The sequence below is a fragment of the Nothoprocta perdicaria genome, unplaced genomic scaffold (assembly GCF_003342845.1).
Source record: "Nothoprocta perdicaria isolate Ctin4 unplaced genomic scaffold, notPer1 scaffold_41, whole genome shotgun sequence".
NCBI classification, from domain to species: Eukaryota; Metazoa; Chordata; class Aves; order Tinamiformes; family Tinamidae; genus Nothoprocta; species Nothoprocta perdicaria.
The window spans coordinates 388956-416260 of NW_020455655.1; the positions used below are offsets into that span (position 1 = coordinate 388956).

Below are 27305 nucleotides of genomic sequence, written 5' to 3' on the forward strand. Positions count from 1 at the left end.
TCCCTTTGTCAGCCCTCCCTGTATTCTGCTTTTCCCCAGGCTGTCCGTGGCATATTAAAATAATTGATAGTGAGGTCTATAAAGCCCAATGGCAATGCAAAGTTCTAGTACAATAAATGTTTCCACCATTTCTAACCATTTTGGGTAAAACCTGTTACATCTGGTTAACTGTCTCTCTGGCTATTTTTATTCCCTGCACAGACAGAAACTTTATGCCAAGTGGTGGCTTCACCACGTGCCTGCCAGAGCAGGGGGCCGTGCTCCAGCCCTGGGGCTGGCAGTCACCTTGTGGCAACACGATGCAGCCAAAYGTGCATGGTTATGGGTATTGCTTTTAACCTACAGCAGAGAGACAGTAAATCAAATTGACATTTTTCAAGGCTTTACATGAATACTGGGGAGCCTACAGTTCTGCAGGTTTTATGCAAGAGTGTAATTAAAATCAGAATTATGCTTGTAAAGGCTGCAGCATCCTCTGCCCACAGCCGCAGCATCCTGCGAGCCTGTACCTGCTGCCCTGCGCTTGCTGCGGCGCACGTGGGAGGGCGCCGAAGGCATGTGCAGACGGGACAGGATCCACATAAATGCCGAGGCAGACTCTGACCATGTTATTCTCTAAACCACTTCTGATGATGAGGTCAAGACCTCACTGAAGTGCACAGGCCTTGACTGGCCAAGGAAAGAGTTTCCTCCCTTCAGGAGAGCATTAGAAAACAGTATGGAATTCAAGGGAGCAGGACTGCAGAAATCCAGAGGGAGACCCTGCAATGAGTCCACTGAACTGATGCCGTGAGGTTTTGCCATGAAAATAGCTTGAGAGTATTACTGAATATAATGTCTATTTATTTATGATTGTCACCAACAATATATGTATGCATATGTATAAAAAATTAATTAACTGCATACATTCAATATACAGTGATTAGCCAAAAGTAATTTCACTTTTTAAAGTTGAAATTTGCCTATAATCCTGGAATAGCSTCATGTAGACGTTGAGGAAGTGGCATATATCCAGCCACTTCTGCTTAGTGCCAGAGAAGCCCTGCTTCAGACTCTGATGTGGAGCTGGTATTCCTCAGGGAATTCAGATCTGGACCTAGGTYTGAGACCTGCTTCTAATTTTAATTAGTGCTACCAAAATAAAAATTGTTCCCACAGAGCAGATGAAATTCTCCCTTGTGTAGATCAGCAGTACACGGCCTCTTAAAAGCTTATACAGCCACAGGCCTTTTGCTGACCTCGGCACAGCATAAGCCTCTAGTGCTGGCCCATCTCCACAGGAATGAATTTTATTCAGAAAGCACAGCAGGAGAGGTTTGGGTTAATATTCTGGGTTAGGGTTTTRATATTAGGTTACATAAAGGTCAAGTAAACAGTTTAAAAATAATTGAACATCATTGCTCTGAAGAACAAGGGAAGTACTACTTATTGTTGATCTCATAACAGAGTTTACCTTTTGCGATCATATTCTGAGTGACTAAATCTCATCACTGGCGAGTTATCTCCTCACTGCTCAGTCACTGGCTAGATAAATAGCTAGGAAGATAATTAAAGCTACTTCCATTGACATCTCGGCAATTCAGGCCTTTTTTAAGCATGAGCATTTAAAAATAATGGTTATAACAAGTAAAAGATCTCTCATACTTTAATTCAGCAGTGAACTAATTAACTACCTATGTATGCAGTTAGATAACATTATCTCATCCATTTTGAGTTAGTCTAAATCATGTTGCCTAATTATCTGTGTTGAACGACGGGTCAGCATACCATCTCACTGCAGTTTCATCCAGGTGACAACCTGATGTGATAGAACAATTTATTCACCCGAGAATAGTAACTTAATTCCAGTTTTGAATGTGGTCAGGCTGTTGTTTCATGAAAGAGGTTAGTTTTTAACTTGTTTCCTATATAAATTTGCTGCTATGAAAGGTATATTTCTAATTGAGAGATACATATTTTATAAAATGGTCCAAACAATCATTTGACTAAAAATAGTATGAAAGAACCAAGTTGTTCACTTTTCTAATCCATATTAGTAAGTTCATATTTATCACGTAAGTCGTTTTCTTCTCCTGGCTCAGTATCTGCATGATGAATTTCAATAAAAACTATGTAGGTAACAGCTCCAAGTACTCCCCCCAGCATAGGTGCCACTGTCGGGACCCACCACCAATTATTTCCAGCCCTGTAAGACAAAGAAATAAAAAATCATTATTTGCTACTTGAGTTATGACTTTACCTTTTATTTGCCAGCTAGCAAACCCTGGCATGGAGCACTTGTTATTCTGTGGCCCTTTCTAGTTGGTCTCACCTTTCTGTCAGTCTGCAGTGCCCTGCCTCTCCTGCCCGTGCTGCCTGTGAAATGGTTCAAAGTCACCATCACTGGGCACCCTCATCTAAGTGCTGTACTCACACCTTAGCAAACAAGAGCCCTTTACTGCATTGCTCTTTGGGAGCAGGAATAATTTCTCCATGCTGAAAAATGGGCTTCATTGACTTACAATGAAATGAACAGGGACATATTTATTGTACAGCAATCTTGTGATGCTATTGCCAGTTGCTTGTGAAGGGGTTTYCAAGAGTGATTAATGCAAATGTATGTTGCAAAAGTGGGTTTTCTCATCTGTATGGATATTTGCAGATTTAGGCCTGCAGTACTATATACTGCATTCCTCTTGACAAGTAGAAGAGTTCATACTTGATTTGTCTGTATTTGCCTTGGGAAAATGTTATAAACCGTTAAGTGGATGATGCTTGACTAGAGTGGTCTGGATTCAAATTTGATGATGTAGTGCCCTGTATGTGTTCTTAAAATAAGGGATCTTTCAGGAAGAGATAAGTGTTTTATACACCTAAAGCTCGATCTTTCTAATTGTGTCTAGTTAAAAAAGCCCACAGAAGAATATTGGCTCCCCTGAAAAGTTTACATTCATTTTGCACAATTACTAAATTTCATTTTAAATCAGTAGACTTATGCAGATTTTTTAAGAAACAAATCCACTATTAGGAGTTATAAAACCAATATATAACAGTTGCTCTCCCTTTCCTGGACATTTATATTCAGATATGCTAGTAAACTGCTGAGCATGGATGTCAGAGTACTGACTCTCACAACAGTGTTGGTGCATGCAGGTGTTTTGATTTGATAACATGCTGTATTAATTGAATATGTGAGTCTCCAGCAAAAACCTAGCCACCTCAATTTCATGCATATTGCAAATGAAGAAGTAACATCAGTTTTCCTCCCACAAATACAAAGGGCAAATTCATCTGAGAGAGGAACTTAAAAGGAAGCTATGGGGGGTTATGAAAAAATAGCAAAATAATCTTTACACTATATGGATAATTACTCAGCATTCAGTCAGACAGATTTATGCAGCAGTGAACTTCTGTTTAAGTTCCATCACAAGAACATAATATTGCTAACTTCACAGTGCCCTATTGGTGATAATTTTATTCCTTCCTTCACAATGCCTCTCTCTTTTTTTTTTAGGAGGGCTGGTTTGCCCTTGAGATTGTTTAGATTTTGCCAGGAGGATATAAAATAGCCCCTGATACTCTTCTGCTGAATTTAAAGATCTGTTGATTTGTCAGTCAGGTCTATTGGGCCCCGTAACTTCTAGAATGTGCCTGGACCAGGTTTTATTCTGTTAATCTGCACAGCAAAGCCTGTGCTGCCTGTTCGCATGCGTTCCCCTGAGTGTGGCACGTGAGGAGGGTGTTTCTGGGCAGGTTTCTCTCAGCTGGTTCCCTGACGTGACACGGGCTTTGCTGGCTCCTGCCTGACCTCCAAATCCCAGCCCCTGCTTGCGCAGCTGCTGCCAGCCACGCTTTGCACATTCCCTGCCGCGACGGGCAGCAAAAGCCATTGCAGAGAGTGATGCCAGAGCTGTAGTGAGATCAGGACAGGGCTGAGTTATGCTCCTTCCCTGGAACAGGRGCAAACACGCTTCGGGATGAGCCAGGCAGCTTTGTCGCCGTCCGCTGCCTTCTCTTGCCCTCAGCTTGTGGCTCTGCTGCCAAGGAGCAAGAAGGGGCCTGGCACTCTGGCCTTGTCACCATCACATGTTTTTCCTGGCCCACCGCTGAGGCCCTTGGTTCTGCTCTCTGCGTTCAGCGAACTGAAGCCAAGAGGCAAAGGGATGGCAGCCCCTCYCTTTGGGTTAAACTGCACACAGGGGCACTGCCAGGCATTCCAAGAACTCCAAAAAAGGCCAGGAAAATTCAGCTGCAGCTATAGCACATAAACTACGTGGGCTGGAAAGKGGCCTGTTACAGACTTCCAAATTAATTTTCCCACCTAGTCAACAGCTGCGAAATGCTGAGATTACYGTATAATTCAGGCATTTGGAAAGGCAGGCAGCATGGGGAGCTGCAGCCCTTCGGGAGGTTCACGCTACGCCTCAGAGCTACCTGGCTGCGCGAGCGCCTGCCCGCAGGACCAGGCGGCCCCGGCCAGCGGCGCGGCCGCGAGGTGTCAGCGTTACCGCGCAGCGGCCTTGAGGAGCCCCCGCGGCGGCCGGGCCTCGCCGCGGCCTCCGCCAGCCCCACGGGCCAGGGCCGTGTGGTGACCGGGGCGGCTGCCGCAGGTCCCGCTGTGCGCCGCCAGCACGCGCTGCTCTCTCGCCGCCGTGCTGCTCCTCGTCCTGCTTTGCCACGCTGCCTGATTGTCAGAGCCCCAGCGTGGCCTTTGTACCTGAGGCGCTGGCTGCTCTCTTGCTACAGCCCAGACTGTGTAAGACCAATTTTCCATATTGAGATATTATTATTAAGAGAGACCTCTGGTTATCTCCATGGTTACAGGACAAAACATTAGAAACCTTCACGTCTCAAAAGGCTGCAACTGTCTCTAATGATGGGGACAGCTGTCTTCAGCAAAGCCTTTGCCCAGCACCTGGAGGATCAGCTTGCAGTAGCTGACCACAGCATGGGCAGGGATATCTAGAGGGTGCTAGAGAGACAACCCCTCTTCCAACTGTAACAGGTAAACAACTTTACACAGGAGCCTTAACCAAAATTAATCTSATTGCAGTGGTTCAGGAAATCATGCTGTAGTCTGTCTCTCCCTGGGCAAGATTCCCAGGGAAACTGCCCCTTCAGGTGTCCTTGAGCAACAAGTAATAACGTCAGCTCTGAGTAAACCACTGCTCGGTTCTCTCCCAGGCCTCGGGGTGACTCCATGGGCTAGTTGTACAACTCCCCTCCAGCCAGCTGGCAGCTCCTACCTGAGAATGTGGTAAAATCAGATCTCGCAGGGCCTGCAAGCATAAAGAAGATGTAGAGGAGGGGATTTGCTCCTCTGATCTGATTATTTCTGTGGTTAAAGCAGTTGCTTAGGATGAGTGAGTTAAAAAGTCTCATCCTTCTGTATCTAATGAGATCTTACACATTTTGGGTACATAGAGCAAAATGGAGAAGATTCCTTCTGCAATGTATATATCCCTGAGTCTGCAGGGGGTTTATTCTGGTGGTGACCAGAAATCTCATATCTTTTTATGTTCTCACATTTAAGTGACTTAGTATAGGCTTTACAGGGGGTTTTATTTCTCCTCTGTGTATAAATCCTGAAACTAAATTAGGAAGGGCCATACAGAAATAGAGTTTTCCTGTAATTTTTAAAGGGTAGATGAATATGACATTGTCTTCTGAAAGGAGTGGAAATGCCAGTTATTCTGTGGCTAGACCATGGTTATAGAGTCAGGCTTCCAAAGTTTTAGGCAACATTATAGCCAACTTTGTAATACATGTGATATTGAAGCACATAACATAATTAATGCTATAGCAAACAACTATGATTAAATGGGTGTGAGGGAGAATCCTAAGTATGGGTTGTCACACTATGTACTGCTGTTTAAGCAACAGTGTGGTCTAACGGTGTGGTGGTCAGAGCGGAGCAGCAGGAACAGCTGGGAGATAACGGGGCCAGACCTCTGGGCTGGGCCTCACAGAAGTGGTGTTACAGCCCCGGCCTCGATCTGGGCTGCCATCTGACTTGCGGCCTGTTTCTTCTACTCCCTGTGCCTAGTTTCTTAGTTTGAACAGAAAACCTTTCCTACTGTTTTCTTCTGCGAAAGCACCAGGTTTGTGTAGATGGAAAGCATACTAAATAAATAGAGATTATTTGTACTTTAAAAAAGTAGTTAAAATGAAACCTATTAACTGGAGCTGTATAGCAGTCTATAGTACATCTGGGGATTCATACTAGTAAATAACTGGAAAAACAGTTTATATAAAAATAAACGAGAAGATCCACCTCCTGATGACAGATTAGTTTTACTTAGATATCCCAAAGTGGCTCTTACACTGGATATGTGTAAGCTGTGGATGTGATGTGCAGCTAATGAGCTGTGCATCAGGCCCGCCAAGAGAGAGTGTGCGTGCATACCTGTGTGCAGGGATTAGGAAGTGTGGTCTGAAATGTGGGAAAATGAAGGAAGCTTTCACTTGTTCCCTCACTCTCTCCAGTCAGGAAGTCAGGCTTTAGATGGTTGTAGATTTCTGCAATAACTCAGCAGTAGTAATAGACTGAATCAATCTGATGTGTCTGTGTTTTTTAGAGCACTCAATAAATATTCCCACCTAACTCCTTCACAATTTCTTTTCCTTTTCTTTTTTTGAAAGCTGCAGTATGAGAGAAGAAAGCACTTCTTCTATATTTTCAGTGACCTCTAAGAACCTCTAATATTTTGGGAAGGGTCTGCTTGAAACAGTGATTGATACTAGAGATAATGCGTGTTTGATTTGCCCTAGGAGCAGGAAATCCTTTTTAAAGCCTGCTTCCTATAGCACATCTGACTTAAAGTGCACAAATAGCTTTTCCTGGTATGTAAAGAATTACCCATATGTATATAAAGTATGAATTGGTACCATGTTGAATTAGGCTCTAACTTCCCTAGGAAGCCGTTTTAGCCAACGGCATTTCACTTCATATCCAGGCTTACTTACGTGAATACTTCCATTCCCCATCCTGCCACAGCTGTGAAGAGCCTAGGRCCTAGGTCCCTGGCTGGGTTCATGGCGCAGCCACTGTTCATTCCCAAGGAGCACGTAAGTACGATGATCAGGAGGCCTACTGCAATTGGCTCCAGGCCCTTTGGTACTGCTTTATTTTTCGTGTCAAATATAGCAAATATAGCCAGAAGAAGAACAGCTGTTGACATCACCTGGCCAATGCAAAGAAAAGAATGTTGAATAAATATGTGCAGACTCCTACTAATAATGAAAAGAGGGGCCATGGCATCTCCATGAACTGTGGTGGCTTATGTTGGTATTTACATTTATTGCACAGTTCAGAATAGCAAACTTTGGATCATGGTATTTCTCTAGTTCACAGTAATGAGAAGTTTTGAGAAAAGGACAAGAAATCTGCTGAGGATATAATAAAAGAAAAACCTGCAAGAGCCTGGTGTCAAAGAGGGCAGGACTCCAGTTAACCAGTGTGAGGTCTGGTGCTTTGTTTCCACACCTTTTCCTGAGAGCTTAACAATTTATTTGATATTTGGTAGTTCTGCTATGACAATTCAATCGGTTACATTGATATAAAGTTGTTTTACGTGGCTAGAACTTACCTGATAGATTATCAGAATGAATATTCCTGTCTTTATCCAGGTAGTGCGTATCACAAGGATAAGYATTAAAGTCTTTATCTTCAAAGATGAGCATCTGAAGAATCAGGAATACCTAAACTAAGTTTGTATGTGTAACTGTAATTTGACCTCTGTACTGTATATGCTGACAGAGTTATTGAGGGAAATATTCTTGGAATGATTTTCTGATGGAAGTTTTTTTCTGTGTAATTCAAATGCTTTGCAAATATTATCAATCTTATTAATAATTAACTAAAGAGAAAAATAGAAAAAATCAGCAGTGTCAGACATTCCATTTCCACACTGATCTTAAAGAAATTGTGTATTCACATGTATATGTGTTTTGGCTTATTTGAAATGACTTTTAAAAAACTTTATTATAACATACTTGTACAAAATGATCTATGGAAGGCAAAGCCTTATGATGGATCTAAAACAAAATCAGACCTGTTTTTCCTTAAAAAAAAAAATCAAAATGCATTTTTAAGCTGTATTTCACAGTTTTCAAGTGCTTTGTGTAAGGAATTCTTGTGCACCAACAAACCCTAGTTTTTCAGATCTTACTTATGCACTAGTTTTTTTCATATATGCCTGAAGAAGGCAGGTAACTAATCAGAAGTAAACAGGAAATATGAAACTTCATTTTTCACTGTTGGATAAGCACAAGTACAGAATAAATAATGGAAATAAGATGGAGATTTTTTTCAAGTTCGCTCGGTTACTGGAAGAATAACAAACATCACAAATTCATTTTCAAGGAAAAGGCTTATGATAGTGGAAAATTCAGCAGTGCAGTGTGCTAAACTGCCTGCTTAGGCACTATTTAAAGAATGATAGGTCTGCAAAGTGGTCTAGATTTTGATGTAAATGGATGTTACTCTGCTGAAGTTAATGGAGAAAGATTGCTTTATGCTGCCACGCATACAGCATTAAAAGTGTGTGAAGACTACAACAATTAACATGATGAATGTGGAGAGAACAACTTGAAATTGTCTTGCTTGCATAATATGATSAAAATGTAATCTCTGCATACAGCATTACATTTTCATTGCTATTACACATAGTGATATGTGACCAAAGTGGTAAGATTCATCATAGTTGTTAAATATATATGTATGTTTAATGCCCAGTTTTATAGTTTTCAGTATGTTTTTTTGTGCAATCTAGATAACAAGTGTACTTACCTGATCTGCAAATCCATTTATGAGGGTTAGATATGGAGCGGGGTATGTTGCAAAGATATGTGCCGTTGCATTAGGTCCTGTGACTTCAAGTTTCCCATTGCTATAATCCATGAAAGCATCTGTGGAAGACAGCCAGGTCTGGTTGTGCTCTCTATAAACACGAGTTCTTCAAGGACTAGAATATAGTTTATGGTGTGTGCACTCCCCATTCTCCACTGGAAATTATTGTTTTATCTGGGAGTATAGCTAAGAGCTTCAGGCCCTCCTGTCACATCTCTCCTGCTGTGCACTGAAGCACTTGTTCCACATATTACACCTTCCAAATGGGGCTTCCCCCATTCTTTGGTCCAAAATGAGTGCAAGGGAGCGTTGTGTGATCTTTAACCCATTTGCATTATTCCGTAAGAAGTTCTGTATTTGGCATTATGCCCTGAGAAACCCACAGCATCCTTACTATACTGTTGTAAAAATCCCTGAATTCCCAGCCACCAGGAATTATTGCTATTCCATTCGACAGTTATGCAATGACTTTTTCTTGGAATGAGCTCTCCTGAGAAGACTCCTCTTCTAAAGGAGTTTGAATTTTTTAACTCTTTGTCAACCTTACACCCAGCTATTATGCCAGTCACCAAAGATGGGAGGGGAGATACTAGCCACAAAACTTGGATTCTTATTAGTGTATTCAGAGTATATTATAATTAGTATAATAAGATTCTCTCTCAGAACAATTTGCTGCCTTGACAAGTCCTGAAATGTTAGAAATAGGAGGACTCTATGACCAAGCACTCAAGAATCTGCATGAACAGACAAGAAGAAATATTACACCTTTATTTCACTAGCAGATCCAGTGGTCAGGTGATTCATGTGAGTCTAGAATAGCTCTGTGTCTTCCTTGGAAGTCATGCTTGGAAGGTTAACCTCTCCTGAGGGCAAGAGGTAGYGAAGAGGTTGTATGTGTCCCTCAGTTTTTCTAGGTTCGCTTAAGGCTCAGACTCTTTTGTGCACAATGTCATATATTATGTTGACCTACTATGTCTGACTGCCAGTGAGTTTTCAGGGGACAGGACATTTTGGACTTGCTAGTAGGAAGATAAAGTACAGAAACGGTTTGGGAATTAATAAGAACAAGAGAATAGTGAAGTATTTGAGCAAAAATAAAGGATAAAAGAAAACATGATAGAAACATGAAAACAGAAAGGAAGCCCCTCACAGCTCCCAGGGCGAGTTGCAGTACAGGACGATCTTCTCCCTGACTTCATCCTAGTTGCCCTGGTAGAACAGGATTCTGGTACAATTTCAAGTGGGAAGGCCACTCTCTCTTCCAGTCCTAAGCCTAACTCTAATCTTAACCCCAGCCATAGCTGTTGCTGTGTGTGTGGAAGAAGACAGGAATTTTAACTCCCACTCTGTGAGGGGCTGCAGCCCTGTGCCAGCCCTGACTCTCACCCCATCCTGGAAGGATTCTTGTAGAATTACAGTTCAGAAGACCTGACTTCCAACCCTAACCGTGTGTCATGCTCACAACCATTTTTGGCAGAGCAGAGTGAATCCAACCCCTAGCTCCCTGTGTGTGTGTTGGCTGTGGCATGCTGACCACAGCCCTACCCCTAGCTGTCTAGCTTGAGACTCAGATGGAAACCCTGATCTCAAAACTCACAGTTCCTAAACTCTAACTCCAGCTCTAAGAAGCCATGAAAACAAACCAAAAATAGTTGCCACAGTTCCTAAAGGTTTTTATTTTTTTTTCTTAGTGTTGATTACTACTGCTATCAAGTAGCTAGTTTATTTATAGTAGGCATTTTTATTCCAATTTTTTCTGTACGACCATGAATCCCAGCATGAATGTGAACTGACAGAAGAGGGAAGCTTGGGATAACGTAGACTGGGGCAACAGAAGCAGAAGTTTGCAGCAAGTGCCTGAAGGAGCAGGTCTAGCTGAGAAGACTCATGAAGTGCAGGAGACTTGTGTATGTAAAGTCTGATTTACTGAGCTGTTCCTCATTGTGGCACGCCCTATAACAGAAATATGCCTCAGGCCTCGATTTTTTTTTTTTTTTTTTTTTTTTTTTTTTTTTTTTTTTTTTTTTTTTTTTTGCTTTTATTATGTGACCCTTCTGCCATTCTACCCAGAGTGCATTGCCCCTGAGAGCTGGCTCTATAGGGTGGTCTGCAGCTCAGTCAGGAGGGACTTGATCTCATATCCTGTAACCTCCAAGAACTACGTTGGCGATACTTGCCTACAGGCACTTGGATCAGGGCTTTCTAATGTTTCTAATTTGCTTGGAAGATGAATAGCCCTATATCCTGGCTATTAAGTAATTTAAAATCCTTACTGAGAAATACATGATCTCAGAGTATCTAATTTCCTATGAATAATTTTTCTGAATTTCAGAACATTTCCTGGAGTATTAGTTTTTCAGAAAACTTTTAGGATATTTGGGATGTTTGAACCTTTTCCCCTTCAAACTCTTTATATTTCTTCCTTTCTTCTTTATGACTTTAGGTTCACTTTTGCCATTAGCTGTGTGTGAAGAGAGTCCTCTGCTTGCCTGGCACTTGGTGAAAAATTGGGGCCTTAGAGGCTGCTTGACCTCTAGTTTGTCCTGTGAGCGTGTCTAAGGTGTACTCACCATAATAAATCCCAAAGACAGCCGCTGCTCCAACAAATGCTCCCAGGAATTGTGCTAATATGTAAATTGGTAATTTGGTCCATTTTAATCTTCCAGTCACGCACATGGCTAATGAAACTGCTGGGTTTATGTGACCACCTGAAAAATAAATCACAAAATAACAGTCATATGGATGACTCGGATACATGGGAATAGGTGGAGTATTTGTAAAAATGGGGGCACTTTTTAGCATGATTCTATGTGCATGGTTTTCTGGAGCTTATTTTGCAACTAAATGCTGAAGGCAATTAAATTGAAACAAAATGGATTAAATGTGAAATAAAAAAACACGAGAAAGAAAATATCCTCCAAGATCCATCTTCCCTCTTGGCATTTGCAGACTCTGCTATGTATCAGACTACAGTCTTACAGATCATAGATCTATGGATGACTTTACTGGAAAAAGTCTAAAATTGATCATTTGTGGTGGAAGAGTCCATTATTCTGCAAGAAGTCTCTGTCTTCAAAGGCTCTGGCTTTTAATTTGCTTTTCGGGGGTAAGTGGGGCACCAGGATACCACTTTAGCTTAGCAAACCTGTATTAAGACTGAGGCTTATTACTGACTTGTGCAAAATCTGGACTACCCTCAGGGAAAGATGTTTGTATTCCTGCAATCTTCAGACTGCACAGAAACTGTTTTCATAAACATAAAATAAAATAATGCTACGGTTGCCCAGCTTCATGCTGATTGCTGGTGATCTATTCCCAGATGAAATGCGGGAGGCAGCAGTGCATAGATCCTAATTACATTTTTTCATCAAGCTCTTAGACCCTCCAGGAAAGTCCTTGCTAGGGAAGCTGATGAAGTAGCTGTACCAAATCAGAGACTTTGCTTTCCTGTGGCATTTCCTTCCTATTTAGGAGTATTTAGTTGTTGTTACACCTAAATTTTGACAATTGTTCATTTGGAAACTGAATAATTCCAGCAGCACTGGAATTCATTTCATTATCAGAATCTAAAATGTATTTATTATTATGCCACTTGCTAGTGATTTGCCTCCACATCTTTTATTAACATAGAAAATGGTGTCGAAGGTTTTTGGAAAACTACTTTTTTTTTTTTTTTGCAAATATATAGTCACTCCCTAAGAAATACATATTTCTTGCCAAATTAATAGATGAAACAGTACTCCATAGTGAAAATAGAGTAAACCTAACTTTTGCAAGCACAGAGCAGATCCATTGCTTAGCATCCAAGTAAAATCGTATTTCAGCCTGAGTGGTTATTAGAAAAATGCATGGTCTTCGTATTTAATAACATAACTAAAGGAGGGTGACCTTTGTCTGTCAAAGGATAGCGATGGAGAAAGGGCCTCTATGTACAGTTTCAGTGTTTGCTTGCACTTCAGGTCACTGAGTCATCATCTTATGAAATCCAGGCACCTTTGATACATAATGAACTGACAAACACAGATAACATGCTGGATAAAACCTCCTTTGTATCATTTCCAAAACACTGACCTAGTAGCATCAGTCCTGAATTAATTTTGAATTCCTCTCTGTGTTTCAAGTTCTTCAGCACAGAGCAAATGGATGGGTGGCACCTTATTTAACAGCCTTTCACAGGAATTTTGATAGATTGTTGTCTTTTTTTCTCTACTCTGGCTGAAATGAATCATTTTCCTTTCTTTCAACACCTGTTAAAGTTTCCCACCTGTATGTAATACAGGGTGATCATGATGGCCAAGACAAGTCATAATAATACTTGAAATGTCTGATTAACATCATATCTGGAAAGGGAAAGTCTGGTTGAAGGCTCTCATCTTGATGTAGGGGAGTTAATACATCTTGCTTCTTGTGCCATTAGTACTATTCTGATKAAAAATTAAAATTGGCAGCTTTGGAAAATAGGTTGCCCGTTCATTTGTAGTTACGGCAGTCAAAATTGTGAGTTTCTCAAAAAGGTTACATTTGAAAAAGTGGTGCGAAATTGCCTAGGCATCGAAGAAAATGAGATGGARGAAAAATGAAAAAGGGAAATTTCCTAGATAAAAGAGCTGAGAGCCACTGAGTGTTCAGCCCATATATTTTATGCCACTATGGATTCAGAATTTCATATGGAGCTGATGTAAGATACTGTAGCAGTATTTAACAATGAGACTTTTGGATGCCAAAGAGCCATAGAATTTGCTAGCCATAGAATCTAGGGGGGCTATATAAGAAGTGGTATTCTAAAATGTCCACCAGTAATCAATTGCTGGATTGTCACTGAAATATCTGTTTSTCCTCTTCCACAGGAAAAATGCTCTGCATGCAGAATTCTTTGTCATGGGAAAAGCACAGGAAGCACAATCCTGCAACCTCTGTAACCACTCTGCCTTGCTGGAACTGAATTCTAATCTTCTGTGTAACAGAGGTGGATATCCCTTAAAGATGCAAATGTGGGAAAGGTTAGTGCCTTTCCAGGTTATTTTCGTGATACTGCTTTAGAAGATTTAACTGCCTGTATATAAATATGTATGTATACATTGCAGTTAAAGGTTGCTCAGATAATAAGAATATACTGCCAAATAAAATTTGCATGTCACTGCCAATAACAGGACTGCTTCTTTCATAGCAACTTGTTTTTTTCTAAAGTAAAGTTAGAAACATTATGTACATTATTTTTGTAAAAGAATTTTTTCTCTTTGTAAAAGGAAAGAAAAATAGTTGCAGTAATTTCTGCTAGAGTAGAATTATAGAGCAGAATTATAATTATAATTATAATGGCCCAGGTGTACCTAGAGCCCAGGTGAACATTATGAACTCTTTTTATGAATGGTCTGCTTTTTTTCTGTCTGTAAGCTGCTGCTTCAGAGAATAAGCAAACTGACTGTTCTTTAAAATTAGGGGCAGGGAGCGGACTGGCTATATTACYGTCTGTCGTAGGACATGGAGAGATGTCACTGAACCCTGCAATCCTGAACTCTGCAGGTTGGACACATGGTTACATCTTTCTACCCTCTGTCTAGCTGGTGACTGCTGCATTCTGGGAGCTTCCMCTGGTCACTTCCCTGGTGTGCTTCCTGTGCTGTCCAGGATCATTTCTATTCACAGAAATGTTTAAAGCAGCGCCATGAAGAATTCGGGTTTACAAGAACTGATTATCATAAAGCCCAGAGGTCTGCCAAGGGTTACATGCTGCAGTTCAGATCAGAATTTGGTGGAAGAATTTATTAAACACCAGAAAGAAAAGAAAACAAGAGGAACACAAAGGATGTAGTAGAGAAACTCAGATACAGATACCACAATAATGGTACTTGCTGTTGCTAGATAGATAATTGTTTATACCATGAAATGGAAGTAATTTAATAAGTTTTTTTCAAAAGTTTAACAAAGAATTATTCAATTATACAAGAAAAAAAGGTCACTTACCGGAAACGCCCCCAGACACATACACTGCCATGGCGACTGCCACCGCAAATCCAACAGACACTGTCATGGGCCCACCATGGGCACCTCGGCTGAGGACAGCCTGCCCCACGCACCCACATCCAAGTGCCTGTAGTTCAAAAGACGCAAGTAAAACCATGAGCATATACATGGAATGCTGTTAGTTAGTGTGTAACTCTTGTTGCTGTCCAGATATAGCTGAAAATGTTAAGTGTTGAAAAAAATGCAATGATTAGAAACTAGGGGCATATGTGCTGTTAATGCCTTTATTGCAGTAAACATTTGCTCTTCATTTTCCTTTCCCTATGACCAGGAAGAAAGTCTGCTAATGAGGACCTGGAGTATTAATATTTGTGTGGTAAATTGGAATCATACTCTAAACAGYAAGAAAGTATTTATGACACTTTCTTTTCTTGCTTTAGAAATCAGTGAAATGTGCTGCTCCTCATCTCTCCTTGTATTTGATGCACCTGGTTCTTGTTTGCTCTCTCCCCAGAAAGAGCTCTTCAGCTGCAGTGCTGATACAGTTCAGAATATGAAGCCTGCACAAGATCTCATAGCAACAAATCTCTGCATCTGAAAGTGGACAGAGAGTTAATACTGTGTGGTAAGTTACAAATTCCAGATTATTATTATTATTATAGACAAGTGAAATATTATTCAAACAATCATGAAAGGTTGATCAAAAAGCTTTTAATGACTAGTGCTGAAACCCTGGAAAGAGAAAACAGTAGAGACTGTAGTATGTGTTACCATTATGCTGACTTGGTATTGTATATTGTTCTATCAAAATACAAATTGCTAGACCTTAGTATCACTTATTTAAAATGGATGCCACAAAGGAGAGAGAAAATAGAATGATTCTGAATGATGTAGCAAGAATCAAGWCTTTGGACAAAAGAAGTGAAAATCTAAGAGTTACTTTGGTCTGAGGGAGAGAGAAGACAAGACAGGACAAATCCTGGAGAAATCRGACAAATATTTGTAGCTTCATAGTTCAAACAGATTAAAAAATAGTGGTTACTTATGCTCCTGAGGAATTTATTTTCCTTTTGCTGTCCTCAACTGGCTTTCTGCCAGTGCCAAGAACAGGGCATGTTCTGGGAAGGAGAGCGGCTTTGGCAGTGGGGCATGACTGAAGGTCCAGCTCAGACTAGCCTGGTGCTGTTCTGCGATGTGCTGGTAGTCAGGGAGTCTCAGGCTGCTTTAGTGGCTCTGCAGCTTGAAGAATTAAGTGGGAATACCTCCTTGCATTGGAGTATTCTCAGGCATGTCCTACTGAAGTCAGTAGGAAAGATTTTCAAAGGCACAACGGACTTTTAGTTTAAGATAGGCTAGCTGGCCCACTGCTGCTGGAAATCAATTCTGTCTTTGAAAATCTCTTTAAATTTCTGCCTAAGCTTTGTTGAATAAGGACCCAACACCCTACCAAAAGTTCTAAATAATAACTGTAGTCTAATTTTTTTCYTTCCTCTTTTCTTGCAAGTATAACATGATCTGAATCCTAACGTTCTGGAGCATGACTGAGTTTATCTCAAGCAACTTTAATCTCTTGTATTTTAATATGGATATTTTCTCTCCTCATCTTCATGATACATGGCAATCTGATCTTTTTTTTTCATAAAATCATTTTATCTTAGCCAATGCAGTTGCTTTTCTTAAGCTCTTCAATTCCATATTTTTGCATTATTATGCGTCACCAATGACTGTATTGTAGATGCCCTTAAAACTTTGCTTATTTGAATACTGAAGCGTAGTTCTTGGTGAAATACTTATTTTCAGCTGCCAGGCAATTCTATTCAGAGACTACGCAATGTAACAGGAAAACTTCTGCCTTAGAAATAGACTGTACCAAAAAAAGGTTTGACAAGTAAACCCTGCTAGAATAGGTTAAATTTAAACAGGAAAAATCATACTTTTGATGTCATTATTTTCCCAAGGGTTTTAACTAATGTAGAAATATGATAGAAAAACTCTCAGCAAAATTAGAGTCTTAACCAGCTTGGCAATGCAGACAAAGATTCTAGTATAAAAGTACCCTGAGACTCTGTGTCATATACCCAGGTGCAGTTCTTGCCTTACGGATATAATCATGCAAGCAAACAAAACACTATATGGTGCCAAAGTATTACAGAGGTCAGAATACATTACAGGTAGAGTTGTGTTAGGTGTAGTTTAGTGGATTGTATAATTGGAAGTCACAAGACAGCTACTCCAAGCAGCAGTCAGCTCACACAGAGAGGCATGGTGTGCTCTAACCTTCATTTTCCCAGATTCTCAAAGTTGGTACTCCTGAAATTATATGAAGCAAGATTTACTGAAAATCAAGGATGAGACATGGAGCAGGCTCAGCAGGCTGCTCTGGGTGCTGCATGCACTGGGGCAAGAGCAGATTGCCTTTACAGTTTGCATGTAGCTAGACCTGTAGGTGTGTAGCTAGACCTGCAGGTGTGCATGTGTGCTCTGAAATGGCATAGACACAATTTTGCAGATTCAAAAAAAGATGCCATATTTTCCTTTGAAAATATTGAACTTTTTCTTAATGATGGTGGGGGAAAAAAAGGAGAACAGGAGCAGCAAAGATGGATGTAGAGGAGGAWAAAGGATAACAACCACTTAAAAAATCATGGGAAGAGGTAAGTAATTACCAGAGGCGAGCTATTGCCTTCCTTTCCTGAACACTGTACCTAAGGAGTATTATACAGGAACAGTCATGTAGTTCTCTTGTGTTACACCTGCCAGTCATAAAGAAACATCCAATTCAAGGTGCTCTGTTCTGTGCTAACCAGTCTCAGAAGCTGAATCTGCAACCAGGCAGCACACAGGCCAATGTTGCTGAATGAGCGTCCYCTCCTGCACAGTGAATGAGCACGGGCACAGTCCGTGCCTGCCTGCTTGGCAGTGAGACAACTGCAAACTAAGCTTGCAAGTTTGGACCGGGCTATGGTGATATTTTCTCCACCTACTTTCTGTTTAAGAAAGGGTTGTGGTTTTTTGTTTTGGGGTTTTTTTTTTAATTTTTATTTCCTCATACATACTGAAGCTACCTCAACGTTAACTGGGAACTACCCTCTAATCATGAAATTGCGTGAGCAGCAGTTTAAAAACTTGTGAATCTCTGTTTGGCTGAGTTAAAACCAGCTACATAATTAAGCTGTAACTGAATTCTCTTATGTTTCTAGGTCAAGCGGAAGCACACAAATTTGATGGGAGTTCGATTTAGGATAGAATATAGTCAAATATCCTTACTTTATGCTTCCAGGTTTTCATCKTCTTAGTAATTAGTAATATGCTTAAATCTACAGAAGTAGCTTCAATGATGACTTTTTGTTCACAAAGTCATAAAATTACTGTCATAAATAACATGTAGTTTGTCTGGGGGTAGAATAGCTGTCTGCACATTCTCTGCCAGAAAAACTTGCTTCATGGACATTAGAGMCTTTTCTTTGTCTTGGGTAATAAGGCTAATGCTAGGAAAGGGAAACAAATGGCCTCCTATGAGCATAATGTGCTCATAATTCCTTGACAGGTTGCAGAACTTCATCTCTGTTCCTGTCATCTGAGAGACTAAAGATTTCTGTGCCTCCATCTGTGCTCTTTTTGGGATTTTTGTCGATTCGTGTAAGAGCATTCTTCAGTATAAATAGGATTTCCTGCAAGATTCAAGTCTAGAATTTTAGAGAGTCTATTTTTCTACATAACCTTTAAAGCCTTAGGAATCTTGAGACACATGACTTGTATAAAAAAGGCCCCTGCTTATCRAACAGATCTAGTGGCAGTGTGTGTTCATAACCATCCCCTTTTACTGTAACTCCAAATTTCCTTCTTTTTAGCCATGTGGAGACAATGAGTAGTGTTTTGGTACATTTTGTACATCACCAGCTGCCAAGCGCCATGTCCCTGAGGGCAGAGGATGGCTCTGCGGTCACTGAGCTGATGATGCTCTAGTGGAAGAAAGTAATTAAGCATGAAATATTTTCTAGAATAGAATCCAGAGCCAGAAGTTACCAAAAAAACCCGAAAACAACAACAACAACAAAAATATTTTAATTGCAAACTGAACACTTTAAATCCAGAAACATTAGAAAAACAGTTTCAGAATTTCTATTTTAGTGTTTCTTCAGGGCAGAGCCAGGCGCTTATGCAAATCCCTGAGGCTGCAGCGTTGTGCAAGGCCCTTCCGTTGGGGAGAGGGCAGCCCCAGCGCTTCCTCGCACACTCCCAGCCAGGGCCACSGCCTCCTTGTCCTGCTGGCCGCCGCTTGCCCGCTCCACTGCAGCTCTTGGGCTACAGTCGCTGGGCTACAGTGGCTTAGTGCGAGAATCCTGCTTTGCCGAAGTGTCCCCTTCTGCGGGGTGCATGCAGAGGGGTATTGCAGGGACACCTGCAGTGAGGGAGAGCTCGGCCTGTGACCGCTGAGGGAAACGGGGGCAGCCATGCTCAGCGCTGCTGGGTCAGCCCTCGCAAGCAGGGATGCCGAAGGAGAGCCCAAGCCCTTTGGGCCTCAGGGAAGCAGTTGCATTTGTCTTTCACTGCAGTGGGGTCTCTCCGAGCAAAACTGTGAAAACGTGGAACGTTTTATTTTGTGTTTCTCTTCAGCCTTGGGGTTTTGCTTTTCTCTGTGTGTGTGCCTTTTTTTTCTTTTTCTTTTTTTTTTCTTCTCCTCCACCCATTAACATTTCTAAATATGCTCAATTTGGGTGTTGTTTATAAAAGTTTTCAGATAAAATGCTGATTACTAAATTGATGGTGTCCTAGAAGTGTATAATTTGGGGTGTATTTCAGAACACGCTTTCTAATCTCATTATTTAYGAAGCAGCTCTGCTTAGGAATTTATTCATTGCATTTTATAATAAGGTGCTATATCATAGATTAGAAACTCTATACAGAGATATATTTTTGCTGTGCCTGTGTATTATCTGAGGCCATGGTCCAGGTTTGGCAAAGAGCAATCTGCATCTAATGTGCTGTTCTCAAATTTATCATCTCTAGTCAAATCAGAGAGTACTTCCAATTTTGAAGGTGAGCTAAAAGTACAGTCTAGTGGTCAAATAATTTTTAAATACTTTAAAACCACATGGCTCTTATTTCATCATTAATTACATATTGGTGTTCGGGTGGGGGTCTGTAGATTACAATCTAATCAAAGTTGGAATAATAAAAAATCACTATATCCGTTCTATTGATGATCCCCTGGGACTCAAACAATATCCTCCTGGGTTCAAATGGATTTCCCTTTGTTTTTATCAGATTTATTATCTAATAAAATAAGGGTTTGGAATAATAACTTATCATTTAGATAACTAGATAGTATAGACATAACCCTAAAATAATTGCCATTTTGAAGGTGTTTTCTTTAATGACAAAACTTTTTTTTTTAAAACTACTTGGAGACATGAATGTAAATCTAATAAGGCTTTGGATGAAATGTGCATATTAAGATTTTAAAACATAAAGATGTGGTTCTGATTGCTGTGTGGGAAAAATRTAGTGAAAATATTAAGGTACAGACTATGCTGTGTTACATAAACTGGTGTTTTAAAGTTTGTCTGCTCTTGCAAATGCAATAGGAGACAAATAAAAGCTTGAAGTCACCTAGCGAGAGTGCAAAGGCCTGCAATCTCTCATACCCTATTGTGATTAGAATTACAACATTCTACATCCTGCAATTCTAAAATGCTTTTCTGTCCTATATAGGACCACTGTCTTGAATCAGTTTTTTCGTGATCTTTGTTTTTATTTTATTAGTGAGTTTTAGACATTGAGGAGAGAAAAGAAATGAAACATTTCAGATTAAGATACAAACTTTCAAAAGTGAAACCTGGAAGCAACTACTAGGCATGGGAAGCGAAACTGACTTGTTGACGTCTTGAGAAGAGAAACAATATATTGAGGTGCTGTACCCCTCATTTATTCTTGAGCTGAGATGTGCGCCTCCACTTTGCTTCCTACACAACTGAAAAGATTAATCTAAACTCGTAAGATTGATTTAGTCTCTAATGGTGCTTGGGGAACCATTCAGAGCTAGCGTAGGAGCAGGCATTGCTGTTTCCAAGAGTTTCTCTATTTTCTTTTGGGAATATAAGGATAAGTGTGTCTTTCCTTTCTTTAGGATGAAGGAGCGCCGTTGTTGAAGTTTTGCCKTTCATCATGTTGAGATAACAGGGTCCTTGAATAGTAAAACAGTTTGCTATTTTTAGTAAGTTTAGGAATGGATTAGAAGTAGCTGAGTAAAGCTTGGCACTACACTAGACCACGGATAGGAGAGCTCACTAAAATTCAATTTAAGCTGTGCGGTTCATCTTGAACTGTTCAGATCAGAGATATAAACTTACTGCATGGCATGAAGTTCATTTATTATCTTTCATTCTGCACTTTATTGTTTATGTTAATTTCAAAAAAAAGGGGAGATAGCCTACACTTCAGTTATACACACGTAAACTTTCTGGAAAAAAAAAAAAAAAAAGAAAAGCCTTTAAAGTAAAGGTCTTTAAGAATAAAATTCTGCTTACTTACTGGAACCCTAGAGTAAACTCTAAGAGCTGTGTTGGGCTGATCCTGCAAAGATGAAGATAATTCCTTTTTAAGATCATCCTGTACAGAATATTTGAATCACCTAAAAGTTTAAAATCTCATATACTGGAAAAAACAATAACCACAATTTTTGTACTTTGGCTTGTACTGAAGGAAAAAAAAAATCCTGTGACTTTTCAGAATTATTTGCAGTAATAAACATTTCAGGGTAAGAGAGCACTAGGCAACCTTCCTTTCCATTCTTTCACACTGCCAGCTAGTCAGCTGAATTAGCAAAAAGAATTCAATGAGATGTAAGTGTTGTCTGGAACAAAACATTAATAGATTTTAGTAATGGTAATATTATGGAAAGAAAAGCAGTGTGTAAAATCACTCTTTTCACATAGCACAGCTAAGGGTCTTTGTTACAACTTTGACTTATGTTTGCAATGCTGATTTAAATACAGCTGGAATAAAAAAAAAAAGAGGAAAAGCTCAGTCCTTGCACATTATCAGCTGAAACATTAGCAGAATTTCATTTCTTCAAAATACAACAACTGGTGTATTTGCAGAAACAGGAAACGTTGAGCTTGTGATGACAGTGAAAATAGCCTCTTGTTCTCACAAACGGAGCAGTTTTGCTCAAYTCCAGGATTAGAACCTATGTCACAGAATAGATAGTCTTGACTGTTATTATTTATTGTTTGTGCTATGGCAGCACTGTGGAAACTAATATATGGGAGCCACTTTTCAGAGTGTAACTGTTCCACAGCAGCCATTGCTGGGGCCCATGGTATTTATAACTTTATGGAGTATTTTGAAAAGTGTAAATGGCATATCAAGATGTCAGTCATAAATATATTTTAATAACCATTTTATGTAGTTTTGACAAACTTAACTGTCTAACAGCCAATTATGCAAGATACTCCACAAAAGTCAGCTGCTAATGGCAAACCAGGCAGCTGTTAAAGGCTGCAGCTGTCTTTTTTTTTTTTTAATATATTAAATGTTGCTGGAAGTAATTTTATCTAATAAAGAATTTTCTTTTCACGTAGTCAATATTTAAAAATAATCTGTTTTTATTTTAAAAATTCTAAGTAGTAATTTTTTATTAATAGCTAAATGCTCTTCTTAGRTAAGATGTAAATGATCAAAACCTGTATCTGCTTTCATGCAGTATAACAATGAATCCGTGCATGTTTGGGATAATGGATAAATGTTGTTGTTGTACATATTGTAACTAATCTACACTGGAATCTGGGGTCCCAAAAWTAATATATGGAAAAGTGGCTTAAATAGTAATCTTCTCCATGACCGAGCAAATCCATGGCATGTCACTGAGAGATTTTTCAGGCAGTAATTATCTCTCCTCAAGACAGGAACGATAACTTCCATAATGAAGTGATAGAAACAAGAGAGAAGGATTCTGATGAGCATTATAACGAGCCCAATAGCATTCCTGCTCGTTAGAGTATTCACAGTGAGGGATGTCATGTGCGCAACTTATGCACGTGTCCTTTGTTGATTGCAGTATCTATGCATGCAAAAATATACAGCAATTTGCTTCAGTGCAAATTGTACAAGAGGTTCCCTATCTTCAGCTGAAGACTAAGCTTTGGGATAGGAAAGGTGTCCTCCTCATCACTAGATGGCTTTTGTGAACCTATTTTATTTGAGTGGGAGCATTCATATTGGAAAGGGGGAAAATGGGAACATTCGTACAGACATGCTCTGTTTTCCACATACTGCAACAGTAACAGCTGAGGATGATAATGTCTTAGTTTGCTCAGAYTCAGTTGTAAGCACTTATTAGGCTATGCTCTTAGACAAGCTGTTGAACAGAGAAGTCTGTGTACATGCTACCTGCTTCTCCTTATGTCCTAAACTGCAGCCTGTGTTCTGTTTCRGCATGGAAATGTACCCTGCTCTGCACCTAGAAGATACTGGCTCCTATGTAGCTCCTTTCCGGGAAATTGTGTTTAGCAAAATACTCTTGAGAGTGAAAATAAAATGCAAACTATATTATGTGAGTGGTAGCTGGTAAAGGAAGACACATGGCCCATTCGGCTTCTCCTTTTGGAACTGTTCCAATTCAGCTATACTTAATAGTGTAAGCCAGAGCAAATCCCATTTTGTAGGAGAGCAATGCAGCCAAGTCCCAAAGGGGAAATATGGAGAGCAWCATGATTAAAAGCAGAGAGGCAGTCGGATGGGTGAGTTGCAGACAGACTCACTGAAAAATCACATAAGCCATCTATATAACCCAGCTTGCCTTCTTGGCCCTTTTGCCTCAATACCCAGGGGTTGTGTGCCCCACTCGCCCCTCAGAGCCCTAGGTGCCAAACCAGGAGTCGGGCCCAAGACCAGGAAGCTCTTTAGCACTGGGGGCCTTGTCAGCCCCAGGAGGCYGAGGCTGGTTCAGGGGCTGGGAGGTGGTTTGTGTGCTGGTGTCTCAGCCTGGCTGTGAACCTGCTGCCCTTCTCCCACTCAGCACCTAATGCGTGGGTGTAGGGTGGAGCTCCAGGCCCACAACTTGACTCCAAACACTCTGCGTAAAAATGACTTTACTCTGTGCCCATTTCAAAGGAAACAAGTATCTCCCTCTTCAACTATTTTTTGAAAACTTTATAGGTATATTTGTTTTTTTGTAGATGCTTATTCTAACAGATGGCACAAAGAAAATTTGGAGGTTAAGTGTTTATCATGTGACAGCATCAGGGAAAATGCAAAGAATAGTGGCAGGAATTTACAAAGGATCTACAAATATCATCATGCACATTCCTCATTGCCCATGTTGCAAATATAACTCAGTTGCGTTAAAAAGACAGCAGTCTTAAGTTTGTTGTATAGACATCACACAAGAGGTTGAGTGTACTATTTTCTAGGCTTGATGGAACCTTATAAAGTGAATGTCATATAGYTGAAGACAGTAATCAAAGGCTCAAGGTAACCAAAACCATACGCGATTTGCATTTGATAATAGACTGAAATACCTGGGTTTTCTATTGCCCCAATTCTTGTCCCAGAACACAGTTAGAGAAGCTGTGTTGTGCCTTAGAGAATAACTCACAGCCTGATACTGAAAAAAAATAACTGCCCCCTGGGATAATAGGTCTAAGAGTAGCCCAAATGCCAGCCACCCCAGTGTTTGACTTTCAGGCAGGGGCAGCAGCTCTTCCGTATGTCAGGGGGCCCACCTATAGAGCCCAGCTCTTCTGTACGTCAGGGGGCCCACCTATACAGCCCAGCACTTGTGTGGGTTCCTGCAGGTTAGTGTTGCCCACTGAATCCCTAAAGAGCCTGAAAGCAGGTGCTTTGGGAAGCAGGGAGAGAGATGCTGTGTCAGCATTACCGAATAACGCGGGGCAGGAGAAGGAGACTGGGGAAGCAGCCAGGTCTGGGTACCTAACTGCAGTCGCCGGGGAATTGCTTAGGAGAATCTCTAATCTGGTCTCATGGACTGACTATCCACTCATTTGGTCAGCTCATTTGGTGTGTTCTGGAGCTCACCTGCTTCTCTAGTTTCAGTTGAAAATAATTAAGTCTGCAAGCCCTGAGACCACACTGCAAGGCAAGCCACAGCGTAGACTCTGGCAAGCCACAAGGTTTGACCAGGAGATGTAGGAGATGTTATCTAATTGCAACTATTGCGAATTTTGTGAAACTCAGAAGCCACAAATGAGTCTATTGGAAATACAGGGGCTCAACTCTGCCCTGTTGTGGTGCRGGTGCTGCCCACAGGCAGCAGAGCCCCCAGCAGCGACAGGAAAGGGCTTTCGGGGGCGATGGAAGCAGCTGCGCTGCAGGTCCTGCGCCCTGCCCAGCTTTCGCCGGATAACAGGATTAAGATACAGCTGCAGGATGGCGTAACAAGGCTGGCGCGCTTGTCTTCATGGTGCCTCTTTATCAGGGATTGCTGCCCCCAAACTTACAAAAGGGGGGCCTTTAATTAGTTTCAATTTAAGAGTTTAATATTAATCTCTTTTTGAAGAGAAACTACATACTAGCTGAAAGAACCTAAAAGGAGTTGCAACAAATACAGGCAGCGATGTCCGCCTCTTTATAACTAACTTTGTGCTGTAGCTAACTTGCAGAGTCTACATGTAAATTGAGATACTCAAGCAATTGAAAAGCTGCAGATTAATCTACATATGACTCTTCTCAGCTTTCACCAACAGAAATTCAGTCAGATTATGAACTATGATTTTGTAGCTTCATTTTCCACTATATCATACAGAGAATATACAAGAAAATTGATGCAGGGTTTGCATTTCCTTCTAGACTTGGGCAGCAGAACATTAAATAATAGCATTTGCTGGTCTAGTCTGCACTTTAATACGTTTTCTTCACTTGCTTAATTGTATTAATGGAAAGAGGAGGAGGATTTTGTGGCGAGCACAGAGGACTGGAAGTCAGGTGATCTGGGTTATATTCAGAGTTCTGCCACAGGCTTCCTGTGCAGCCTGCCCTAATCAGGTTTGCTAATATATAAAATGAAGGTAATGACATTTCCCCTTCTTGCCAGGGTGTTGTGACACTTAATTCATTAATGTTTGTAAAGTTCTTTGTGCTCATTGCTTCTAAATGTGCTCCTTACTGTAATGTCTTATGGACGGTATTAAAGTCGAGAATAAYGTTACTTTAGTGCCTGTGCTAAAAGTTGGCAGAAGTGTAATAAAGGCCATTATTTTCATGTATTTTATGAGCTACTGGAATCTTTAGATGACTTACTTGAAATTTAGCTAATATAGTTAGAGTTATAAAATATACTATGTCAGTTCTATGCCTGATTTTGTGTGCGTGTGTGTATGTGTGTCCTTTCGCTATGATGAAATATTTATCAGTAAGCAAGACTACCTTGTTCAGGCTCGGAAGGGGAAGAAAGAGTTTGGCAGATACTTTGTTATAGAGGCAACTGTCTACCCTGGTAAATCCCCAAGCACTTCTGTGTCCCAAGGCGAAATGTACTGACAACTTGAGCAAGAAATTAAGTCAAAAATATTTTTGGATAGGAAAATGACCTGTAATACCTACCTAAATTGCAGCAATACTACAGGACTCAGCAAGTGTATAATAAAGTGCAGTTAAAAACAAATAAACAAAAACCTTAAAGTTTCTAAAGATTCAGCAATGAAACTCGCAGTAAATTCACTAGTCACCGGTAAATCAACTATTAGTCACATGGTTAGATCTCTATGTAGCACAGGAAAGCTATTCCTCAAAGCTCAAGTTTACTCTCTTACATGTGGAAAGGATTATATTGCTTAGAGCAAATTAAGTTGTACACAGAAGTGAAAGAACAATAAAATGCTGAATTCTTAAAATTTAAAAGCAAGAATGTTATTAGTATTCATTGTACACAAGTGAATTTTTTCAGAATGTGRTAATTCACTAAAATTCTACACCATAAAATCCAGCATTTATCACACAATTGCAATTTACATACCTCTGTTTTTAATAGCCAGCGATAATTACATGAGGTGAAAAAAAAAGAATTACAGACTTACCATAAATAGAAGCAATTCATTCAAGGCTGTGCACTGTTTGTCAGAGAGAAACCACGCTGCTGATACCGCATAAGAAAAAGCACACAGGTCCCCTTACAAGTACTGTCCAACAGTAAGTTAGTAGCAAGGAAGGCAAGCAGCTGACACTTACTATCATTATAAAAGTTCCCAGGAATTCTGAGAGGGCTTCTTTAGCAAAGCTGTTCTTCAAGGCAAATCTCTCCTTCAAACTCCCCTTGTTTTTCCGGCTCATTTTTGCTTCCTCTATTGCTCTGCAGCCCTAGTTACAAATACACACAAAATATGCTCTGTAATCGTCCCTGCTTCAGCTGAACTTTGACACTTTTACTTATACATTGAAATATGAGATTTCATCCCGTACGGCCAGTGAAATCATCTGACTGCAGGCACTGACAGAACCAACTCAACGTGCCCTAACAATTCATCATGAGTTTCCGTCCTGTGCCTTCTCT

At 40.4% G+C, this 27305-nt stretch overlaps 1 protein-coding gene across 1 annotated transcript; it reads right to left on the bottom strand.

Annotated features, from left to right (window-relative positions):
* Positions 1-27305, bottom strand: AQP9 (aquaporin 9). Its single transcript, XM_026045834.1, has 6 exons — positions 26984-27305; positions 14795-14921; positions 11401-11538; positions 8771-8889; positions 6946-7163; positions 1-2185 (listed from the first exon to the last, which is right to left on the bottom strand). The coding sequence occupies exons 1-6, from the start codon at positions 27083-27085 to the stop codon at positions 2023-2025; spliced, it is 867 nt and encodes a 288-aa protein (XP_025901619.1). The 5' UTR covers positions 27086-27305; the 3' UTR covers positions 1-2022.